The sequence below is a fragment of the Phyllostomus discolor genome, chromosome 5 (genome assembly GCF_004126475.2).
Source record: "Phyllostomus discolor isolate MPI-MPIP mPhyDis1 chromosome 5, mPhyDis1.pri.v3, whole genome shotgun sequence".
Taxonomy (NCBI): Eukaryota; Metazoa; Chordata; class Mammalia; order Chiroptera; family Phyllostomidae; genus Phyllostomus; species Phyllostomus discolor.
Genome location: NC_040907.2, coordinates 146,328,935 through 146,350,552, shown reverse-complemented (window position 1 = coordinate 146,350,552; position 21,618 = coordinate 146,328,935). Strand labels below are relative to the sequence as shown.

Here is a 21,618-nt window from a genome sequence, read left to right as displayed (position 1 = left end):
CAAAATCACTATTCTGTGCTGCCTGCTGTTCAACATTGAAAACCATTTTCATTCACTTTGTCTGATTTTCTGGTTCAAGTAGGAGGATAAATCTGGTGCCTGTTTTTCTATCATGGCTGGAAGCAAAATATGCCTCACATTTTTATAATTTTCAAAGGGAATGTTACTTTTCTCTATCTCTAAAGTCAACATCTCTTTTCTTTGCCCATGTTACTAAGCACTATTTTTTAAAAAAATAGTTTATACCCATTGTCACCTTATAGTGTATCTGGGTTCTCACTTCCAGATACTGACGGTACTTCCATTCTAATCCAATCCCAACAGCTATTACATTGATTTTTCTAAGACTAATTAGCTGTTAGACTAGTGTTCCAAAAACACTGCTTTTATCATCTCCTTTGCTCAAAGAACACATGACGGTTTCCCATCACTCATTGATTCCAAAGCTAAAAATGGACAAGGTAACTAAATATAACCCATTTAGTTTACAGATAAAATAATGCAAGGACCAAGAGTCAAATGATATAAGACCTAGGAAGCAGAGGATGAAAACCATTCTGGGTATGTCACTTGGGTCCTTGGAGACAATAGTCTAGCATTTTTTTTTTGGTCAAGCTGGTTAATATTTTTATTGTGAAATAAAATATCCTTGTAGAGAAATATATAAACAAATGTACAGTTTAATAAATTATAAAACAAACACATTTATAACCATTATCTGATCAAGAAAAATAGCCCTGCCATCATCCTGAAAGATCCCATATGTGCCTTCTCAGTGATAATTCACTCTGCTTTACTTAAGAGGTAACCGCTTTATTGGCTTTCATTGTAATTTCTTTCTTACTTTTCCTTATACCTTAATCACCTAAGTATCTATCCCATGAATTTTTGTCTGTTTTTGAACTTCACAAAAACTGGAATCCTATGAAAGATTTCATTGATATTGTTGTATTTGTCTGTATTTTGTTCATTCTTATTGTAGTATAATAATCCAGTTAACATATCTGCTCTACCAGTAATGAACATTTGAGTGGTTTTAGACTACTAATGCTGTAATATATATTCTTGAAGATGTGCTTTGCTACATGTGTATGAATTTCTCTAGGGTATATATTGTATTTTGCCACATATAATGTGCTCTCGTGTATAATGCACGTGCACGTTTTTGTACGCATTATACATGGGATTATTACACCATGGCATGTAATCATTATGCCCATGTATAATACACATCCTATTTTCCCTCAAAAATTTGGGCAAAACAGCACACATTATACATGGCAAAATACAGTAACTATGATGGATTCGCTGGGTCATAGGTATGGGAATTTTCATCTTCCAGATACAGCCCAACTTTTTAAAAAAGAGGCTATCTAACTTATGCTCACACATTGCTGGTAGGAATGTAAAATGGTACAGTTACTTTGGAAAATGATTTGGCAGTTTCTTAAAAATTTTAACATAATATGACCCAGTAATTCCGTTCCTAGATAACTATCTGCTCAAAAGAAATGAAAGCATACATCTACATAAAGACTTATAAATACATGGGCATAGTGTTACTTATAATAAATAGCCAAAAGCTAGTAACAATCCAAATGTCTATCAACTGCTGAATGGATAAATAAAAGGTGTATGTCTATACAATGGAGTACTATTCAACCATACAAAGAAAGTACTGATACACAGGCAATATATGGAACAACACTGACATCCAGTTGTTCCATTACACCTGAGTAAGTTATTTAAAAATTTTCCAAATGGTTCTGAGATGTTTTAATATACAAGGCCTATCCAGAAAGTATCCAGCCATGTAATATGAAAAAGAGATTATACAAGAAACATTGTACATAGGAAAGTGATGCCTCAGTCCCCTTCCAAGTAGGCATGTTGGGACCTCACACAGTTCTTCCAGTCACCACCAGCAGCCCTGTTGTATTTTCCTGAATCTCACTGACGGCCTGAAATCTCTTCCCTTTCAAAGGTCATTTTAGTTTGGGCAAAAGCCTGAAGTCACAGGGCATCAAATCTGGGCCGTATGGGGGCTGAGTCATTTGGGTGATTTTATGTTTCACCAAAAACTCTGCACAAGATGTGATGCATGAGTGGGCGCATTGTGATGAAGCTGCCAATCACCAGTTGCCCATAGCTGCAGCCTTCTGAATCATCCAAATAGTTTCCATGGAGGAATGTTCAAGCTTAATGCAAAATATGATAGAGATTCATTGCTCTACTCACTCAGTCATTTTGAATGCTATGGTCACATCGTATATATGCTCACTCAACAGCATCTACCGTCCCTACTGAGAAGTACAGTAAAGTTGTCATTGTTCACACATGCACATTCCATCCAGATCACCGTCCTTGGTGTCCAGATTACACCAACAGAGCACAAACCACTCTTGTTATGTTAACAATGGTTGGACTTTTACTGGACAGACCTCATATAGTATAACATGAACTGCATACCTACTTATTTCCTGAACTACAAAAATCCCACCAAAATATTTTCAGAGGCTTGGTGGCAGGGTTCTGGATCTTCCCTTGCTTTAAGCCACTATATCCTGTATTGGCCACATATGTTATTTTTGCTTCATGAATATACTCCAAAATTCTCCAACTTCAGCCCTTCTAGTCTGCTTTCTCCATACTTCCACAGAGACTTCAATTGCTTTACATTTTCAATTACCATCTCTCAAATTTACCTTTCATGTAAATGTCAGCACAGAATTTTTACATGGATGTTACATGGATACTTAGAAACAATTCTATTTCTAGAATAGTATCAATGAATTATTCATTTAGGAACTATAGTTTTACTTAAAACCTTGTTTTTAAAAAATTACCCATTAAAGTATAAATTTCTTAATGCTTATAACAAACATATTCAACATTTTTGAAAAGTTGACATTCTTTAAAAAGAATTACAATTATTGTGAAGTTATAAAAAATATTAAGTCCATAAGCCAAGTATCTTCCACTTACCTCAAGTGGCATGAGTCTAATTAGTGTTGCAAAGCACTGTGTAGCCATGAATCTTACACTGTCTGTCTGATCACTCATTCTTCCCAACACAGGCACAACTAAAAGGACAATATATGGAACAATACCAACATCCAGTTGTTCCATTACACCTGAGTAAGTTATTAAGGAAATTTCCATGTGGTTCTGAGGTAGATGTTTTCACACACTGATATACCAACACTGTATGTTCTACAACAGTTCCTCATTTTCTCATCTGTGTTTTGAGGAATTAGACTGTCCCTCAATATCTGTGATTCACTTATAACAGCATTTGGACACTGCTGCTCCTTTGCAAACATCATGTAATTTTCCCATGATTAAGAACATAAAGCTGTTGCTGGTGTGGCTCAGTGGATTCAGTGCTGGCCTGCGAACCGAAAGGTCATGAGTTCAAGTTCCAGTCAGGGCACATGCCTGCACTGTGAGACATGTCCCCAGTTGGGGGCATGCAAGAGGCAACTGATCAATGTATCTCTCACACATCGATGTTCCTCTCCCTTTCTGCTTGCCTTCCCCTCTCTCTAAAAATAATAAATATTTTTAAACTGTTAAGAAAAGGTGCCATAAACTTTATCTTAGCCAAAAGGCTGAGAAATGATAAAATATTTTTTAAAGAAAGAATATAAAATTATGTTTTCGTCTGAGGCAAGCTGGAAAAAGCTTTACTAATAAGATTTTTTATATTCCTATAAGTTTCTAGACTACCAATACCAAAATAAAGTGAGTTAAATTACAAGTAGGGAACACAACACTCTAATTCTAAAATTCACACCAAAATCATGACAATCATAAACTGGACATAGCAGGCCAAGTAAGTTCAGTTCTCCTATAATCTTCAGCATTTCAGAACCTGATTTTTTCCTGACCGGATTTCCACCCATCTCTTTTGCTCTTACAAATGTCTTTCATGGAGATTCTCCAAGATGGCAGCCAGGTAAACACCCCTTGCATTCTCACACAACCACATCAAAATTACAACTAAACTATAGAAGAACCATCACTCAGAACCACCAAAAATTGGCCTGAATGGAAGTCCTACAATTAAGGAATTAAAGAAGAAACCACATCCATCCAGACTGCTAGGAAGGGTGGAGAGGCAGAGTGGTGGAATGGATCGTCCCACACCCACGTGTGATAGAAAAAAGTTGGAAGGATTATCTTGGGAGTTAGAGGTCCCAGCCCCACAGTAGGCCCCCCAGCCTAGGGTTCCAGAACCAGTAAGGTAAGTCCCCATAACTTCTGGCTATAAAAACCAGTGGGAAGACTGCTCGATTCCTAAGCAGTTCCTCTTAAAGCCACACACACAGACTTAGACTCATTCCCTCTGAGCTCCAGCACTGGGGCAACAGCTTGAAAGGCATACAGGGAAGAACTGAAGTGTCTGGCATGTAGGCAAGAGCTGGGAGACAGAACTGCTGGCAGAGGCCACTGTCCTTTTTCTGAGCCTTCCCCCTACAGAGCCACAGAGCAGCAGGCACTATATGAGAATCCATCAACCTGGCTCATACTGTTTGACCTACCCCTGGTGATTCCCTGGGATCCTGCCGCACCCCACTTACAGGTTGATCCAAGCTGCCAACAGTGGCTTTTCCATACACATATCTTGGCTCATGCTTCAGATCAACCTAGATCCTCTCAAACAAGCAGCTGCTGGTCTCAGCAGACCCTGTACATCTTGCTAAGTAGCCCCAGGCCTGGCAATAGAAGCAGCTGGTCTTGGTTCACAGCCTGGCCATGTTTGGGCTTTGCCAAGCCCAGCACAAGTAGTAGCCATTTGCATATCGCTTTACAGCTTATTCCAAGTGACCCTAGACAGAATACAGGCAGTAGCTGACCTTGGCCCATGCCTCCCAGAAAAGCCCCATAGCTGTATACCCAGTAGACAGCTACAGACCACGACAGAGCACCACCACTCAATCACCTCCACAGGCAACACACTCAAGGGGTGGACTAAGTGGGCACCAGAGCCCTGCTGAAATAAGTCCTGCTTTGTTCTGTCCTGCACAGCTGATCCCCCACAGAGGGAAACTGGTGGTCAGTGGTCACAGCCAGTTCTTGCAGCTGACTAGCCTGAGTAAATCCCTCCCACTGACCTGTCAACAGCAATCAAGGCTCAATTATAAGAGGAGGGTATACTCAGCCTAGACAGAGGGCTCACCTTGAGTACCCAGCTTGGGTGATAGGGGAGGCTGTGCCACTTGACCGTACAGGACGTCATAGCAGCTCTACCTAATACGCAGAAAAACAGGAAGGCTTCCAAAATAAGGAAACAAAGGAACATGGACCAAATGAAAGAAGAGATCAAAACTCCAGAAAAAGAACTAAAGGGAGATAATATCTCAGATGCAGAGTTCAAAACACTGATTATAAGGATGCTCAAGGAACTTACTGAGGACCTCAACAGCATAAAAAAGATCCAGTCAAAACTGAAGGATATACTAATTGAAATAAAGAACAGTTTACAAGAAAACAACAGTAGAGTGGATGAAGTAGAGAATCAAATCAATCATTTGGCACATAAGGAAGAAAAAACAATCAGAACAGCAAGAAAAAAGAATCCAAAAAAACTAGGATACTATAAGGAGCCTCTGGGACAACTTCAAGCATTCCAACATTTGCATCATAGGGGTGCCAGAAGGAGAAGAGCAACAGTTGGAAACCTATTTGAAAAAATACTGAAAGAAAACTTCCCTAATTTGGGGAAGGAAATAGACAAGTCCAGGAAGAATAGAGGGAAGAAGAGAGTCCCAAACAACATGGATGCAAAAAAGCCCATACCAAGATATATCATTATTAAAATACCAGGTTAAAGATAAAGAGAGAATCTTGTCCTGGCTGGTGCGACTCAGTGGATTAAGTGCCAGCCTGTGAACCAAAGGGTTCGATTCCCAGTCAGGGCACATGCCTAGATTGTGGGTTGATTTCCAGTTGACGGCACGTGAGAGGCAAACTGCACATTGATGTTTTTCTCCTTTTCTCCCTCCCTGCCCCCTCTCTCAAAATAAATAAATAAATTTTAAAAAAATCTAAAAGCAGCAAGAGAAAAGCAGTTAGTTATCTACAGAGAGTTCCCATAATACTGTCAGCTGATTTCTCAAAATAAATTTTGTAGGCTGGAAGGGATTGGCAAGAAATATTCAAAATTATGAAAAGCAAGGACCTGCAACCAAGATTACTCTACCCAACAAAGCTATCATTTAGAATTGAAGGGCAGATACAGAACATCTCAGAAGAGAAAAAGCTAAAGGAATTCATCATTACCAAAACCACTATTATATGAAATGTTAAAGGGACTTATTTAAGAAAAAGATCAAAACTATCAACAATATATTGGCAATAAATAGATATTAACAATCAAATCTAAATATAAACTAAACAAAGAAGCAGAACAGAAACAGATGCATAGATACACAGAACAATGTTTTGATGGTTGCCAGAGGCGAAGGGTTCTGGGAAGGGGTGGGGGTATTGGGAAGTACAAATAGGTAGTTACAGAATAGTTATGGGGATGTAAAGTATACTATGGGAAAGGGAGTAGCTGAAGAACTTATCTGCATGACCCACTGACATGAACAATGGTATAAAGTTTACTTGAGGAAATGGGGGGTGCTGGGTGGAGAGGGACAAAGGGGGAAAAGTTGGGACAACTGTAATAGCATAATCAATAAATATATTTAAAAAAAGAAATATGCTTCAGGTATTTCGTGTTAAAGATTGTAAGTGGATGCCAGACCCTTTTAGCAAATAGCTTGCCTATATATTACTAGTAATTTAGTACATGTAGTCGTATTGCATACAATTAATGAACCAACTCTAGAAACAATGTTTTTTAATATGACAGGGAATAAAAAAAAATAACTAAATTGTTATCTGGAGGGTAGGCCCCTTGTTGTACAGGCTTCCCCTGCTAGGTGAGTGTTCTAGGAACCCATCTGTATCAGTGTACCAGTTGGTGTTGTGAGAGGCTGCATTCGGCTTTGGTGAATTGTTTTTGAAGACTCTTTCAACAAATCTGCCTATTTCATGATTGGTGATTTATGAGCATACCTGCCCGCACTGCACTGAGTGATGGTAGTTTTTGAGCAAAAACAGCATGATCCCACACCCCATCCTCCTTGTTTTTTCCCTCACCCTCCCTATTCACCTAATCTTGCCCCAAGCAACATTTTTTGTTTCCTCAGATGAAAAAAGTACTCAAAGGGAATGTTTTGCCAATGTGGAAGAGGTGAACAAAAAACAAAAGAAGCACTAAAAGGCATCAAAATCAGTGAGTTCAAAAACTATTCTGAGCATTCGAAAAAAATGTCCCAATAGATTTATTGCATCAAAAGGAGAGTACTTTGAAGGTGACTAAAGTTTAAACATGTAAGAATATACAATTTTTATAAAGAAATTCTGTTTTTTGGGGGGCCCCCTTTTATAAGGACTAGCTATATAGTATCTGATTAATATATTTTAAAAATTTTACTTATTTGTTTGTTTTTTAGAGAGAGGGGAAGGAAGGGAAAAAGAAAAGAGACATTACTGGGCAAAAGGGACATCAACCAGCTGCCTCTCACACACCCCCAACTGGGGACCTGGCGTGCAACCCAGGCATGTGCTCCAACCAGGAATCAAACTGGCTGCTTTCCAGTTTGCAGGCTGTCACTAAATCCACTAGCCACACCAGCCAGGATGTATCTGATTAATATTAATAAAAGATTAACTATAAATGAAACAAATCAATTACTAGATATAGTTCATACAGTATATAAAATTATTTTTGCCTATTAAAAAGATTTCCTTAAGTAGCAATTCTTCAAACTTTCTGTGTAAAATCTTCCATTATAAAATATAAATATTCTTCAATGTATTTATAATATAATAAAAAATTATTTCAAAATAAAATATAAAACATAGTTTTCTTTTTGGAACAAGGCAGATTATTTATGTGCATATTTGAATAAACCAATTTTATTTTAGTCATCCTTAAATAAAATGAATATAATTTATGAATAGTTTGTCAAAACAAAAAAGGATACAGGCAAGTGCTTCAATTGCACCCTCTTGCTTGATATTGTCATCAATTGCTCCCAGCCATGGAAGAACCTTCTCCAAAAAAATATTCATTGTTTCCATGGTAGCTATTTTGCTCATGACCCCCACACAACGAGCAGCCATGTGTCTCACTGCAGTGCTGGGGTACTGAAGGCACATATAAAGATGAGGCAAATGCTGTACCAACTAAAAACAGAAAGTTTAGGACAATCAGAATACTCATTAGGTAGTCTACTGTTTAAAATATACCTCAAAACATTACTGTCAAAGCATTCTCAATAAAAAATTAATCCAAACTAAGGTATTATTAACTCTTTTCAAAAGGTGAAGAACTTCCCTGCTCAATGTCCTCTCTTAGGTATTAGCGAACATACAATTCTTTCCAGAATTAACAGGGAACACATCAAAAAGTATTTGGCAAGACTCTCCTACTGAAGCTAAGAAAATTATACCACATATCACCAGCTCCTTTCAAATCTGGTAGCAGTGGCTTAGATTTAAGTATATACTTTTTATTCACTAAGTTGAGTGATCCTGATTTTGCTGTAGGCACGATACTTTGATAGGTGTATTTTCCACTCTGACTTTCTGGCTTATCATAGTGTTACAACCATAATGGCACGATATATCCCATTATTAAATGTATGCTGCAGGATTAGTGTTGATGAGAGCCAGGTACCTGCACAATACACTAGCCTTACAATTCAGGTGAATGCAGGTTTTTTGTGGATGGATTCTGTCCTTCTTTAGTAATGATAAATCAGCGAAATTTAACAAGTGAAAGAAAGAACATGTTTATTACTGTCTAACAGAAGTTTATTCTTCTCTACCCTCCCGTAGATTCTCCCTTTTATAGTAGCTACAGAGAACTGGATTTAAAACCCTATAAATTTCAGAGAGCTTCCTATTGCGGCTATGTGGGAAAAAATGATACATTTTCTATAGAGAAGCCAGATAATTAATTCTCTATAGTCTTCCTCCTTCTGTCCCAATTTTTTTGTAAGAAATATTTTAATAGTCAAAAAACACAAATTAGTGTTCTAGCTTTGCCACTGACTAGTTTCATCTTGTTCAGATAACTTTCTTCTACCTTTACACATATCTTAGAAAGACGTTTTATTATCTGTGACCTTCCTTTCTTAAATCTGTACTATTAAGATGGTATGAAGGAACAGGGTCACAGATTTCTTTCCTGTTTATAACTGGTGTCTGTGTCATCAGAGACCTGTCTCTAATGCCCTGTATTCAAAAATCCGAGAATGGATTTTCTATCACTTAGGCACTCAACTCTGCCTCAAATCCCAGAAAAATTGTGCTGTCAGTAAGGAAGAAATCTAGATATAGCCTACAAGATAAAATGGAATTGCTAGGAATGATGCCAAAATTGCATTTTTCAAGCCATATGACTTTAATATAAAACCACTTGTTTTAACAGAAAAAAACTACACTTTGCATTAGTTAATTACCAAGGGATGAAGCTCAGAATCCATTGACGCTGCTGCTGTTTCAAACACTTGCAGAGAATTCACCAAGTCTTGGGCAGGGCCATCTCCTTTTTCCAGGAGAGATTTTCCATCTATTAAAATATACTGATTTAAGTGCATATCACTTTGCAAGTAAGTTTTCAAAATCCAGAGCCCACAAAAAAATGTAGCACCTTCCCAACTACCATGGGACAGTCTATTTTGCTTTTTTAGTGTGAAAATGCTATGCCTTTAAGTGCAAAGGTACACTTAAAGCAACTAAAAAAGTTCAACACAATGATCCACTTCAAGTATCTTTCTAAATAAGTAATAGAAAAAATAAAAATCAAAATGACAAAATGAAAATAAATTAAAATAAACGCTATTACTAACCTTCCATTTTAAAACTTATCAGCAAGTCTGAGATAAACAGGTATAAGTACTTTTTATTTCATAATGTGTATGTAATAAATATACACTGACATTTGTTAAAGACCCAACTGAAAAAAACATGTACATACCAAAATTATTTATGTCAATTGTATTTCTCAATGGACCAACCATAGCATCCCAGAGATGTGGCAACTTCACTGCCATTTCACCACCAAAATGCTTCACTATAGTTGTCAAGGCAAATTCAGCTCCTCTCCGTTGTACCAGGTAAGGTTTCTGGGCCTAAAATTAAATGTTGTTGAAAAAAGAATTTCAGAAAAAAGTATAATACATTTGAAATTTTATGAAGAGACTATAAAAGTAACCATCTAAAAATACAGTGTTACTTACCACTAACCAATTAAGCAATTACTGAATATATTTATCACAATTATACATATTTCTCAATAATTAAATTTACAGTAGCATAAACTCCAAACTAGATGTTTTTATGTCCAAAATCAAATACTGCTTTGGGTTGGGAATAAGGAATAGAAGAGTATGTGCTGTTTCTAGAGATAATCCTAAGTGACGTGTTTTATTTTTTTTTTCCTCCCTACCCCAAAGAAACTTATCCTCTAGAGAAAAAATTATGAGATAAAATGATTTGCCCTTATTAATACTTGCTTAAGGGAGCGAATAAGAGCATCTGTTTAATCTAGGTAAGATTAATAACCTCTAACTAGCAATAATTGTACTATAATTAAATACAAAAAACTGTTTCTCCAGAAAGATACATATTTTACAAATTATTTTCAAGTGGAAGAACTATGCAAATCATACAGGTATAAGTATAAAAACCACAGTAAATTTTTTACTTAAGTTATTATAGAAGAATATAATTAGTGAAAAAGCCTTCATTCATAGAATATTTTAAAAGAAACAGACAATAAGCTAAGTTTTTATTTAAAAAACTTAAAATATGCCTATATTTTATAGAAATATATTAAATATATGTCTTTTAGCATTGACAGTTTACTGCTGAACTCAGGTAAGTTCCTATTATCTTGCAACCAAAAGAGCTCTAGAGCATTCATTTCATTGTAGGTAATGTTACTGTAATATTTTTAAAAACCACTTTATAGTCTCTAAAGAATATTTACTGTAGAATAAGTAGATCGGTTAAACAAAATAGAAAGCCCAAATAGATCTTCATATTGCATATACTAAAGCATGATATGTAACAGAGATATCATTATGAAATCAGTGAGGAAAGGATTCAATAGTGGGATAACTGGCTATTCATAGGGGAGAATAAATTTAGGTCCCTACCTCACAACACACATTTAATAAATTCCAGGTTGACTAAAAGGTAGATAGGCAACAATTCTTTGACACTTAAAAACTTATGCTCTGAGTATTAAGAATAATTCCTGACACTGATAGTACTGAGAAAAATCAGTTTTCATGGTTACTTAACATCTCCAGTCAATGCTCTAGAAGTGAATTAGTTTATACTTATGAATGACATATGTACCAAGAGGGTTTCTTGCCTAGGGAGATAATTGAAGTTAAGCTGATATAAATTTGAGGCATGAGAAATTTGAAGGAAGTTTGAAGTTTTTCTTGATCATATTGTTGGAATACTCCAAAATGTTTTAATTCCAGTTCTTTTACTTAAAAAGTATAAAAATACAATTCTAAAAGCTGATATGACAATTAACAATTTAGTTCTCAATCCAAAAGATATTTGTTTAAAAACCAGAGTATTCAGCCCAACTGGTGAGGCTCAGTTGACTGGGCGGCATTCCACAAGGCTAAAGGTCCCTGGTTTGATTCCTGGTCAGGGCACATGCCTGGGTTGTTGGTTCAGTCCCTGGTTGGAGCATGTTTGAGAGACAACTGATCAATGTTTCTCGCCCTCTCTTTCTCCCTTCCCTTCCCCTCTAAAAATAAATAAATAAAATTAAAACACACACACAAAAAACCAGCAACAGAGTATTCAAAGAAAAAACTATTTACCTCATCGAGTTCTACAAGGATATTTCCACTACTTCCTGCAGGAAGATCTGCTATTTGAGCTTTCACTGCTTTGGGGGTAGGACCTCGCCTACTTGTGATAGCAAAGGCAGCTTTCTGATGCCTGTAGAGTGTGATTATACCTCTGTGTTTGGTGACGGTATGGTGCATTCCATCTTTTTCAGAGTTGGATCCTAATAAGGAAAACAGTTAAATAAACTTCTAACCATAATATACATGACCGAATGCTTCCTGCTCAAAAAAAACAAACAACATATTTTAAATCTATGTCTTTGAAGCCTCAATTTCTATAGGCCAAGGCCATCTTTAGACAATGAAATGATAATAAAATTGTCAGTAATTTAGAACATTCAGTTAAATGTTTTAATATCTGCATAAGTTCATACTTAATACAATCAAAGTTGTAGGATCATGTAGTAAGAACTACCATATACAAGAGTAATTGTGCCTTCAACTATATTTTTAAAAATGACTGTTCCTAGGTATAAACAGTAAAAAAATACTGCAAGCAAGTTCTCTATAAGAAATATCCATAGTTATCATGAATTCAGAAATGCTGACAATATTGCTGTCTCTTATAACACTGAGGTTTGGGGTGGGGACTAGAATCACCTTATCCCTTTTTTACAATGTTGATATTCAAGATGTCCACCATGTTCTTCTTCCAATACACTCAAAATTATTTTCAACACGTATAGTGTGCCAAAGTTGTAAATCTATTATCTTTTGAGTACAATAAATAAATCATACAGGACTAAGGGGTGTGAAGAAACATTGGCCTTTGAGACCAGTCTGGAGAGAGCAGTTCTTATTTTTCACATAAATTCTCCAGATGAAAACAGAAAAGTTGGTTAAGGGTTATTTGCTAAAGGTAAGAGAATTCACTTATTTCATAAACATATAACAATTAGAGAAACCACAGTTTTATAGGAAGAACTTTCATTTAACATTTGATATTATTAAGTTTTCTACCCCGTTCACAGTGAACTCTATAATGATGATCTTGAAATGGAAGGTAAGGGTTAACACCTATCTCAGATTTCAGTCATCTGATATATATATCAGGCCTTTTATGAATAGCTGATTTCAGTTTAGAGGGCTATGTGATTTGATTAGCAGTACGTGCAAATTCTCTCAAAGCGAGAAAAGCTCTAATATAAATGGGATGTGTGCTTAAATTGTGCCTGTAAGTAAATGAAAACATATTTAAATGGTTAATTCCTTTTCTACCCCAAATGAAGGTTTAGATATATACCTTTGGAATTTTCCTGGCCACTTTGTGTTGGTACTGGACATGTGACACAAGGAGTTAGATAGGGGTCCACACAAAGCGAGCTACAAAGGTTTTTAATAATTTTTGAGTTGGGACAGGGTGTCCTCGTTGTGCACTGCTGGAGTAGTCTGGCTATGGACTGAGCTGCATAGTTTTGCACTAGAGTATTTTCTTCCTTTTTAATTGTCTCCATTAAAGGTTTAATGATAGGATTTAGTTTCTCTGGAAGCTGCTGCAAGCTCACAACTGCACATGCAGCAAAAGTATGCACTCTCAACTGCAACACTTGCCACTCCTGGTTGGTCTCTGTAATTGTCATTTGAACCTGCTGTCGTTTACTATCTAACTGCTGTGACACTTGAAGATTTAATTCAAAAGATGATGTGACTTCATTAAAAACAGTAGTGACCTATTAAAAAAAGAAAATAAAATCATTAATGACATCAACCCTAAAGGGGCTCATAAACTCATTAAGGGCACGGCAAGCTTTCTGTTTCAATTTTAAGTTTCTCAGTATCTAGTATTATTTTAGTATTCCATAAACTAAATAAATTTCTGAAAGTCCCAACTACACTTTATTTTAATGCCTTAAAATGAGCATTATATTCTTTAAGAAAGACACAGTCTCTTGAGAAAAAAAATGATCTATCCCTTAAATATATCTAATAAGTTTGAGAGAAAATCACACTCAACACCCCCACAGTACTTTAGTCAAGTAAGAAAGCTGTAAGCAAATACAAACTAACTGTTAATTAAGGAATAGCAAAACTTACAAACTTCCTCTTAGGGAAAAAATATTCTTCTCAACTCAAAAACTTTTAGGGTAGCTGTTGATAACTGGCTAAATGTTGCTAACTGGATTATTCATTATTTCTTTGGCTTCACTTCTGGTAAAAATGCCCAAATAATGGGGTGCGAGGAGGGCAGGGAGGAAAATGGTGCAATCATCATTAACTCTTTAATTATCAAGAACTGCCTAAAGCTGTAAGACTGTGGCATCAGACCACTTCATAAACCCCATTTAAAAGACTGTTTTAAACAATATTATTCACATACAATTCACATCCATTTAAACTATACGATTCAATGATTTTGATTATATTTAGAGCTGTGTAACCATTGCCACAATTTTAGAACATTTTCATCATCACCAATATAAAACTCATACCTATTAGCAATCACTCCTCATTTCCTCCCAGCCTTATGTAACCATTTATACACTTTCTATCTTTATAGATTTGCCCATTCTGGACATCTCATATGATTAGACTAACATAACATGTAATCTATAGTGACTAGTTTCTTTTATTTAGTATAATGCTTTCACGATTCACCAATGTTGCAGCATATATGAGTACTTCATTCCCTTTTTTGCCAACTAATATATCAATATATGGATATACTACACTGTATTTATCTATCCACTAGTTCATGAACCTTTAAGCTCCTCCCCTCTTTTAGCCACTATGAATAATATTGCTATGAATATTTATGAACATTTTTTGTGAGTATGCTTTTTAATTACCATGTAAAGATTGGGTAATGGCTTATGTAACAAAAATGGTCTCTTGTTTGATAGGTAACTGTAATCATAAAGAGGTTCCATAAATAGATCCAGTCTGCTCAATATGGGTCAGAAAAGCCTGTAAAGAACCTAACTTTTTCTTAATGGAGAATCTAATTTTTCATATTTAGAAATGATTAATTCCATTATGGACAAGCCTGATAATGCTGGCCTCTTATTATGAAAACAAAATAGTCACACAAATAAGACCTTCTTTTATCATTATAAAATACCAAAGACTTAAAATTGAGCTATATCTGCTTGATCTTGTCAATCTGTTCACTGCAAAGGAACATGACCACATACCACTGTCTGTTTTATTTATTCAAGGCCTGTATAAAATTTATTTGAAACAGGGTTTCACTGCTAGAAGTTTGAAAACATTGTCATAAATATACTATGCTTCTGTCTAGGCAACTGAGGAAAAGTTTTCCAATTACCTCAAATTCACTGACACTCATTAATTCAACTAATATTTATTGAATAATACTAAAAGATGTCTTCATACATTCAAAAAATGCACAGACTAATGTGAGAGATAGATATATAGGAAAACACCTAAGATGACATGAAATATAACTGAGGTAAGTGTAAGTTGCTGTGGGCACACAAGTTGCATTAACTTTTTAGGTGACAAGATTAGTGGGGGCTTGCCAGGAGGCTAACACCTGTGCTGGAATTTGTATTTATTATTATTTTTAAATATATTTTATTGATTATGCTATTACAGTTGTCCCATTTTCTCCTCTTCACTCCCCTCCAACCTGCACACCCTCTCCCATCCACATTCCCCCCCTTTTAGTTCATGTCCATGTGTCATACTTACAAGTTCTTTAGCTTCTACATTTCCCATACTATTCTTACTGGCCCCGTCTATTTTCTACCTACCATCTATGCTACTTATTCTCTGTAGCTTTTCCCCCTCTCTCTTCCTCCCCCTTCTTTGTTGCTAACCCTCCATGTGATCTCCATTTCTGTGGTTCTGTTCCTGTGCTAGTTGTTTGCTTAGTTTGCTTTTGGTTTTGCTTTAGGTGTGGTTGTTAATAATTGTGAGTTTGCTGTCATTTTACTATACATGCTTTTTATCTTCTTTTTCTTAGATAAGTCCCTTTAGCATTAAGATAATAAGGGCTTGGTGATGATAAACTCCTTTAACTTGACCTTATCTGAGACTTTTTAAAGGAGGATTTAAAGGAGGATTTTTAAAGGAGGAGTGCCAGAGGGGAGAGGGGAGGGAATTTCAGGGGAAAGGGAGAAGGGTTTGCAGGAACAAGTATAAAGGACACATAGACAAAAATAAGGGGGTGGGGTGTAAACAGGAGGGAGGTGGGGAGGGCTCTGGGGGGTGGGATGGGATGGGAGTAAAAGGCAGAAAACTGTACTTGAACAATAACAATAACAATTAAAATAAAATAAAATATAAAGGAGAGTTGCAGGGACATCTTGGCAAATAGTGAGTTAGGGAGTAGAAAGTAGGACATTTGTCTAAGGAACTGAAAACAGCTTATCATGATGTCCTGAGCACAGGGCACAGATGGAGGAATGTCAAAAGATGAACTTGGCGTGAGCACAGAGGGTTGAGGTAGGGGACTCCTGGCAAAGGAACCAGGAGCTCAAGGAAAGAAGCGAGGATGAGTGAGACCCAGCAAGTGAGTGTGGTATATTTTTCTGCAAGAGGAAAGCTAACTAAGTTTAAGTGGAAGATGCCTAAGAAATAACGAGGAGAAAAGAGATGAGAAATTAAAGAAGATGCTGAAAGTAAGAAAAAAAACACTAAAAATCAAGAAAAAAGAAAATACTGTTTCTGAGCAGGGGAGGGATGCATTCAGAGTGGCACTAGAGGATTTTACCATCTGGCACAGCATACAGAATAAAACAAACCAGAGACTGCCTGGAAGCTAAGAGATACGCCAGAATCTAGTCATAAAGTACTAAGTCCTTTGACTAAGTTGTAGTGATGGAAACCAAGAAAGGATAAATAAATGAGACTTTTTTCAAGGAAATGTTAACAAAGTTTCTGAGTGTGATAAAAATGGTGTTTTTCTATTTAAAAAAAATCCAGTTTATAGTTGTGTTAATTTGGACAGTGAGATATCTAAGTAAAAATGCCTAACAAAAGAATAAGAGAAGAGAGCATAGCACATGGACAAACTAAATTGTGAGAATGATGAGAGACAAAGAAAGACCATAGAGAAATGTTTATATTTGAAAAAAACAGGGGTTCAATGAAAGATACAAAGGGTAGGGACTCTCAGCCAAGGCTAAACTTTTAAAATTTCCCTTCCATCAATGTACTGAAAATAGTAGAAGCTAGGCCAATGATCTATGAACTGTTAACTGAAAGTCAGAGATTGAAGATTAACAAAGCAAAAACCCTTGCCATGAGGACAACAAAAAAATTGAGGAAACTGAAGAACCAAGGTTGATCTGTTACCACTGGGATGATAACCTGACACCACCCCACTGAAAATCTCCAATCTTTAAAAAAAAAACAACAACAACAACCCCAGAAGTGAGGAGTGTACATGGATGGTGAATGTTTGGGAAAGAGGGGATGAGTGAGTGAGGCTTGAAAACACACCACAGTGAAAATCCAGCCACAGCAGCAGCTGCAGCTGCCAACAGCAACATTGTTAGTGCGCTAAGTAAGCACTAACATTACAGAAACCATAACATTGGCCATCTTGGAAGAAAGGAAGAAATTACAGATTTACTTGCTTAAAGAAAAAGAAATTATCTCTTCGCAGAGGAGGCTTCTTTTCTGTCTTTTGGCCATTGTTGAATGGAATAACTAGTTTAGGAGAGAAGGAAGAACTAGTTTCAACTGTAGTACTTTGTTATAAAAGGCAGCTTGGCCTTTGCTACCAGTAAGAAAGATGGAGCCTAAGTCTCGAGCCCACCTTTGGTGTACCTTGCCACACAGTACTGTATATGTCCTGGCTAAAAGGTGGGTGAAGAATTCTTTACAGTCTAAGAATGAGTGTGTGAGAGAGAGAGAGGTGGTATCCACATTCTCAACTTCAAGTCACTGCAGTTTCTTTTTCCAACAAAAATGGGGTTAGACATTGCATTTCATAAAACTAACCGAAAGCCCTGGCTGGTGTGGCTCAGTGGATTCAAGTACTGGCCTGCGAACCAAAGGGTCGCCAGTTCAACTCCCAGTCAGGGCACATGCCTGGGTTGTGGGCCAGGTCCCCAGTTGGGAGCAGGCGAGAGGCAGCCACACATTGATGTTACTTACTTTCTCTCTCTCTTTCTCTCTTTCTCTCTCTCTCTCCCTCCCTTCCCCTCTCTCTAAAAATAAAATGAAAATCTTTTTTTTAAAAAAGGCAAAATAAAGGAAAATAAAACAAAATTTCCCTTTCCTCAATACTCTTCCAGAGCATCTGATATCCCAGGTCAAAGCAGCTGAACTAATAAAGTTGATGGAACAGAACAGTAATTTCACTAGTGAATAAGAAGTCTCAATAACAAAGGTTTTTAAAAAAGAAAAGTTGCCAGAAATAGCAGAACAGGAACCAGACCACAAAAAAATTGATATTTCATTCCAGGCGAGAAGGAAGGAAGGAAGGAAGGAAGGAAGGAAGGAAGGGGAGGGGAGGGGAGGGGAGGAAGGAAGGAAGGAAGGAAGGAAGAAAAACAAAAAAAAAAGAAAGAAAAAGAAAAAAGGGGGAGACATGAAAAGAGAAATTACAGAAAAAAATCAGAAAAACTTTATGAAAGAGCATAGAAAAAATTAACAATTTTAGATTTCCCTCACTGGTGAGAACAAAAAAAATTCAACGACATTACTTTTTAATTAGAAAGGGGGATAAGAAGGGGTGGGCTGGAATGGGAGTAAAGGACAGAAAACTGTACCTGAACAATGAATAAAATTAGAAAAAAAAAAAAAGAAAGGGGGATAAGAAATGAAGACTGCTATTTCAGAGGGATGAACACAAGTGAAGTGGCTTAGTTTCTAATCCTCTAAGTCAAAAAACAGAAAACAAAAACACTCATTTACACTATCTAACTGACCTCAAAGTAAGACTGACTAAATACAAAAAACTATAGTAACTAGACATCAGTGATAGCATAAGGAGAGATAAGTAGATTGAACCAGTAAAGCCCAGATAGAGAACCACACTTGAACAAATTTTTGACCAAGGTGCCAGAGCAAGTGGAAAAGGTACAGGAAAAAAAAAAAGGAAAAATTGGATAGCTTTAAGAAAAACAAACAAAATTCAAACTCTACTTCACACTACACACAAACATTAATTCAATATGGATGAAAATCTAAACATACAAGCTAAAACTACAAAGGTTTAAAAGAAAAAGTATGTGAATACCTTCACCACTTAGAAATACGAAAAGGTATCTTAGAACACAGAATACAATAACCACAAAACACTGATAAATTAGACTTCATCAAAATAAAAATATCTGTTCATCTAAAGCCATAACCCCCTGCAACCGCACATTGATGTTTCCCTCCCTCCCTCCCTCCCTCCCTCTCTCTCTCTCTCTCTCTCCCCCTCCCTCCCTCCCTTCCCTCTCTAAAAATAAGTAAATAAAATCTTAAAAAAAAATTTAGCAGCAAAAAAACAACCAGTACTGACAGAAAATTGAACTGTATGGAAGTCTGACAACCAAGGAGTTAAACTAGACACATTCATCCAGACTGGTAGGAGGGGCAGAGTTGGGTGGCCTGGCAGAGAGGGGCTATGGCAAAAAATGCAGTGGCTGGCAGGCCCAGCACACAAGGCAGCAGCTGGCAGACCCAGGTACACAGGCAGCAGATTGTGGAGGGGCGCAGCGTGCAAGGTGGCTGGCAACCCAACAGTCCTACATTCGTGTGCAGATAAACCAGGCAAAACTGGGGAGTGAGACAGATCATACAACCCAGGGATCCAGCACCGGAAATAAAGCCTCAAAACACGGAGAGGAAACACCTGTGGGGGTTGAGATGCTGGAAGAGACTACCAGCCTCACAGGAGAGTTTGTTGGAGAGACTCACAGAGTCTTAGAAAGTACACAAACCCACCCACATAAGAATCAGCACCAGAAAGGCCCACTTTGCTTGAGGAAAGTGGGGGAAGTGATTAAAATAGGCAGAGAGCAGAGCAAGCACCATTGTTCCCTCTTGGACCCCTTCCCCACATACAGCGTCACAACCCAGCAACTGGGTTGAACCACCAGGGGAAACACTTAAGGCTCCACCCCTCACTACATAACAGGTGCATCAAGACAAAACAAAAATGGTCCAAACGAAAGAACAGATCAAAGCTCCAGAAAAAATACAACTAAGCAATGAAGAAATAGCCAATCTATCAGATGCACAGTTCAAAGCACTGGTGATCAGGATGCTCACAGTACTGGTTGAATTTGGTCACAAATTAGATGAACAAATGAAGGCTACCCTAAGTGAAATGAAGGAAAATGCACAGGGAACCAATAGTGATGGGAAGAAAACCAGGACTCAAATCAATGGAGTGGACCAGAAGGAAGAAGAAACAACCAAACAGAAAAAAATGAAGAAACAAGAATTTTAAAAAATGAGGAGAGGCTTAGGAACCCCCAGGACATCTTGAAACATTCCAACATCGGAATTATAGGGGTACCAGAAAGGGAAGAGGAAGAGCAACAAATGGAAAAGTTATTTGAACAAATAATAAAGGAGAACTCCCCCAATCTGGCAAAGGAAATAGATTTCCAGGAAGTCCAGGAAGCTCAGAGAGTCCCGAAGAACTTGGACCCAAGGTGGAACACAACAAGACACATCATCATTACATTAGCCAAGATTAAAATGAAGGAGAGAATCCTAGAAGCAGCAAGAGAAAAGGAGACAGTTACCTACAAAGGAGTTCCCATCAGACTGTCAGCTGATTTCTCAAAAGAGACCTTACAGGCAAGAAGGGGCTGGAAAGAAGTATTCCAAGTCATGAAAGGCAAGGACCTACATCCAAGATTGCTCTATCCAGCAAAGCTTTCACTTAGAATGGAAGGGTAGATCAAGTGCTTCTCAGATAAGGTCAAGTTAAAGGAGTTCATCATTACCAAGCCCTTTTTATATGAAATGTTAAAGGGATTCATCTAAGAAAAAGAGATAAAAAATATGAACAGTAAAAAGACAGCAAATTCAGCTATTAACAACCGGACCTAAAACAAAAACAAAAGCAAACTAAGCAAACAACTAGAACAGGAACAGAACCACAGAAATGGAGATCACATGGAGGGTTAGCAACAAAAAAGGGGGAGGAAGAGAGAGGGGGAAAAGCTACAGAGAATAAGTAGCATAGATGGTAGGTAGAAAATAGATGGGGCCAGTAAGAATAGTATGGGAAATATAGAAGCTAAAGAACTTATAAGTATGACACATGGACATGAACTAAAAGGGGGGCAATGTGGATGGGAGAGGGTGTGCAGGGTGGAGAGGAGTGAAGAGGGGAAAATGGGACAACTGTAATAGCATAATCAATAAAATATATTTTTAAAAAATGAAAAGGCAAGCCACCCACTGGGAGAAAATATTCAGAAAGCATCTATGTGACAAAGGATTGGTATCTAGAATGTATTGTAGGAAAACTCCTACAACTCAACAATAAAGACAACCTAATTAAAAACAGACGAAAGGTTTAAACAGACACTTCAGAAAGGAAGACCTACAAATGACCAAAAAGACATAAAAAATGGACATATTAGTCAGCAAAGAAATACAAAAATGAGACCCAAACGACACTATCACACAACCACCAGAATGGCAAAAATTAAAAGGAGTGACTACATCAAATTATGGTGATGATGTGGAACAGAAGAACTCTCACATATTCTTGGTTAGAATAAATGCTATAGCCACTCTGGGAAAA

At 37.0% G+C, this 21,618-nt stretch overlaps 1 protein-coding gene across 3 annotated transcripts in view; it reads right to left on the bottom strand.

The window, feature by feature from the left end:
- Positions 1-21,618, bottom strand: part of BTAF1 (B-TFIID TATA-box binding protein associated factor 1) — a 113,923-nt gene that overhangs the window by 22,438 nt on the left and 69,867 nt on the right. For all 3 annotated transcript variants that reach the window (XM_028513543.2, XM_036026992.1, XM_036026993.1), the window contains 6 exons: positions 13,192-13,618; positions 11,919-12,109; positions 10,046-10,199; positions 9,528-9,637; positions 8,046-8,247; positions 2,986-3,134 (listed from right to left, as the gene is read on the bottom strand). In XM_028513543.2, coding sequence (XP_028369344.1) covers positions 2,986-3,134; positions 8,046-8,247; positions 9,528-9,637; positions 10,046-10,199; positions 11,919-12,109; positions 13,192-13,618 — 1,233 coding nt within the window. The remainder of the gene's footprint in view (positions 1-2,985; positions 3,135-8,045; positions 8,248-9,527; positions 9,638-10,045; positions 10,200-11,918; positions 12,110-13,191; positions 13,619-21,618) is intronic.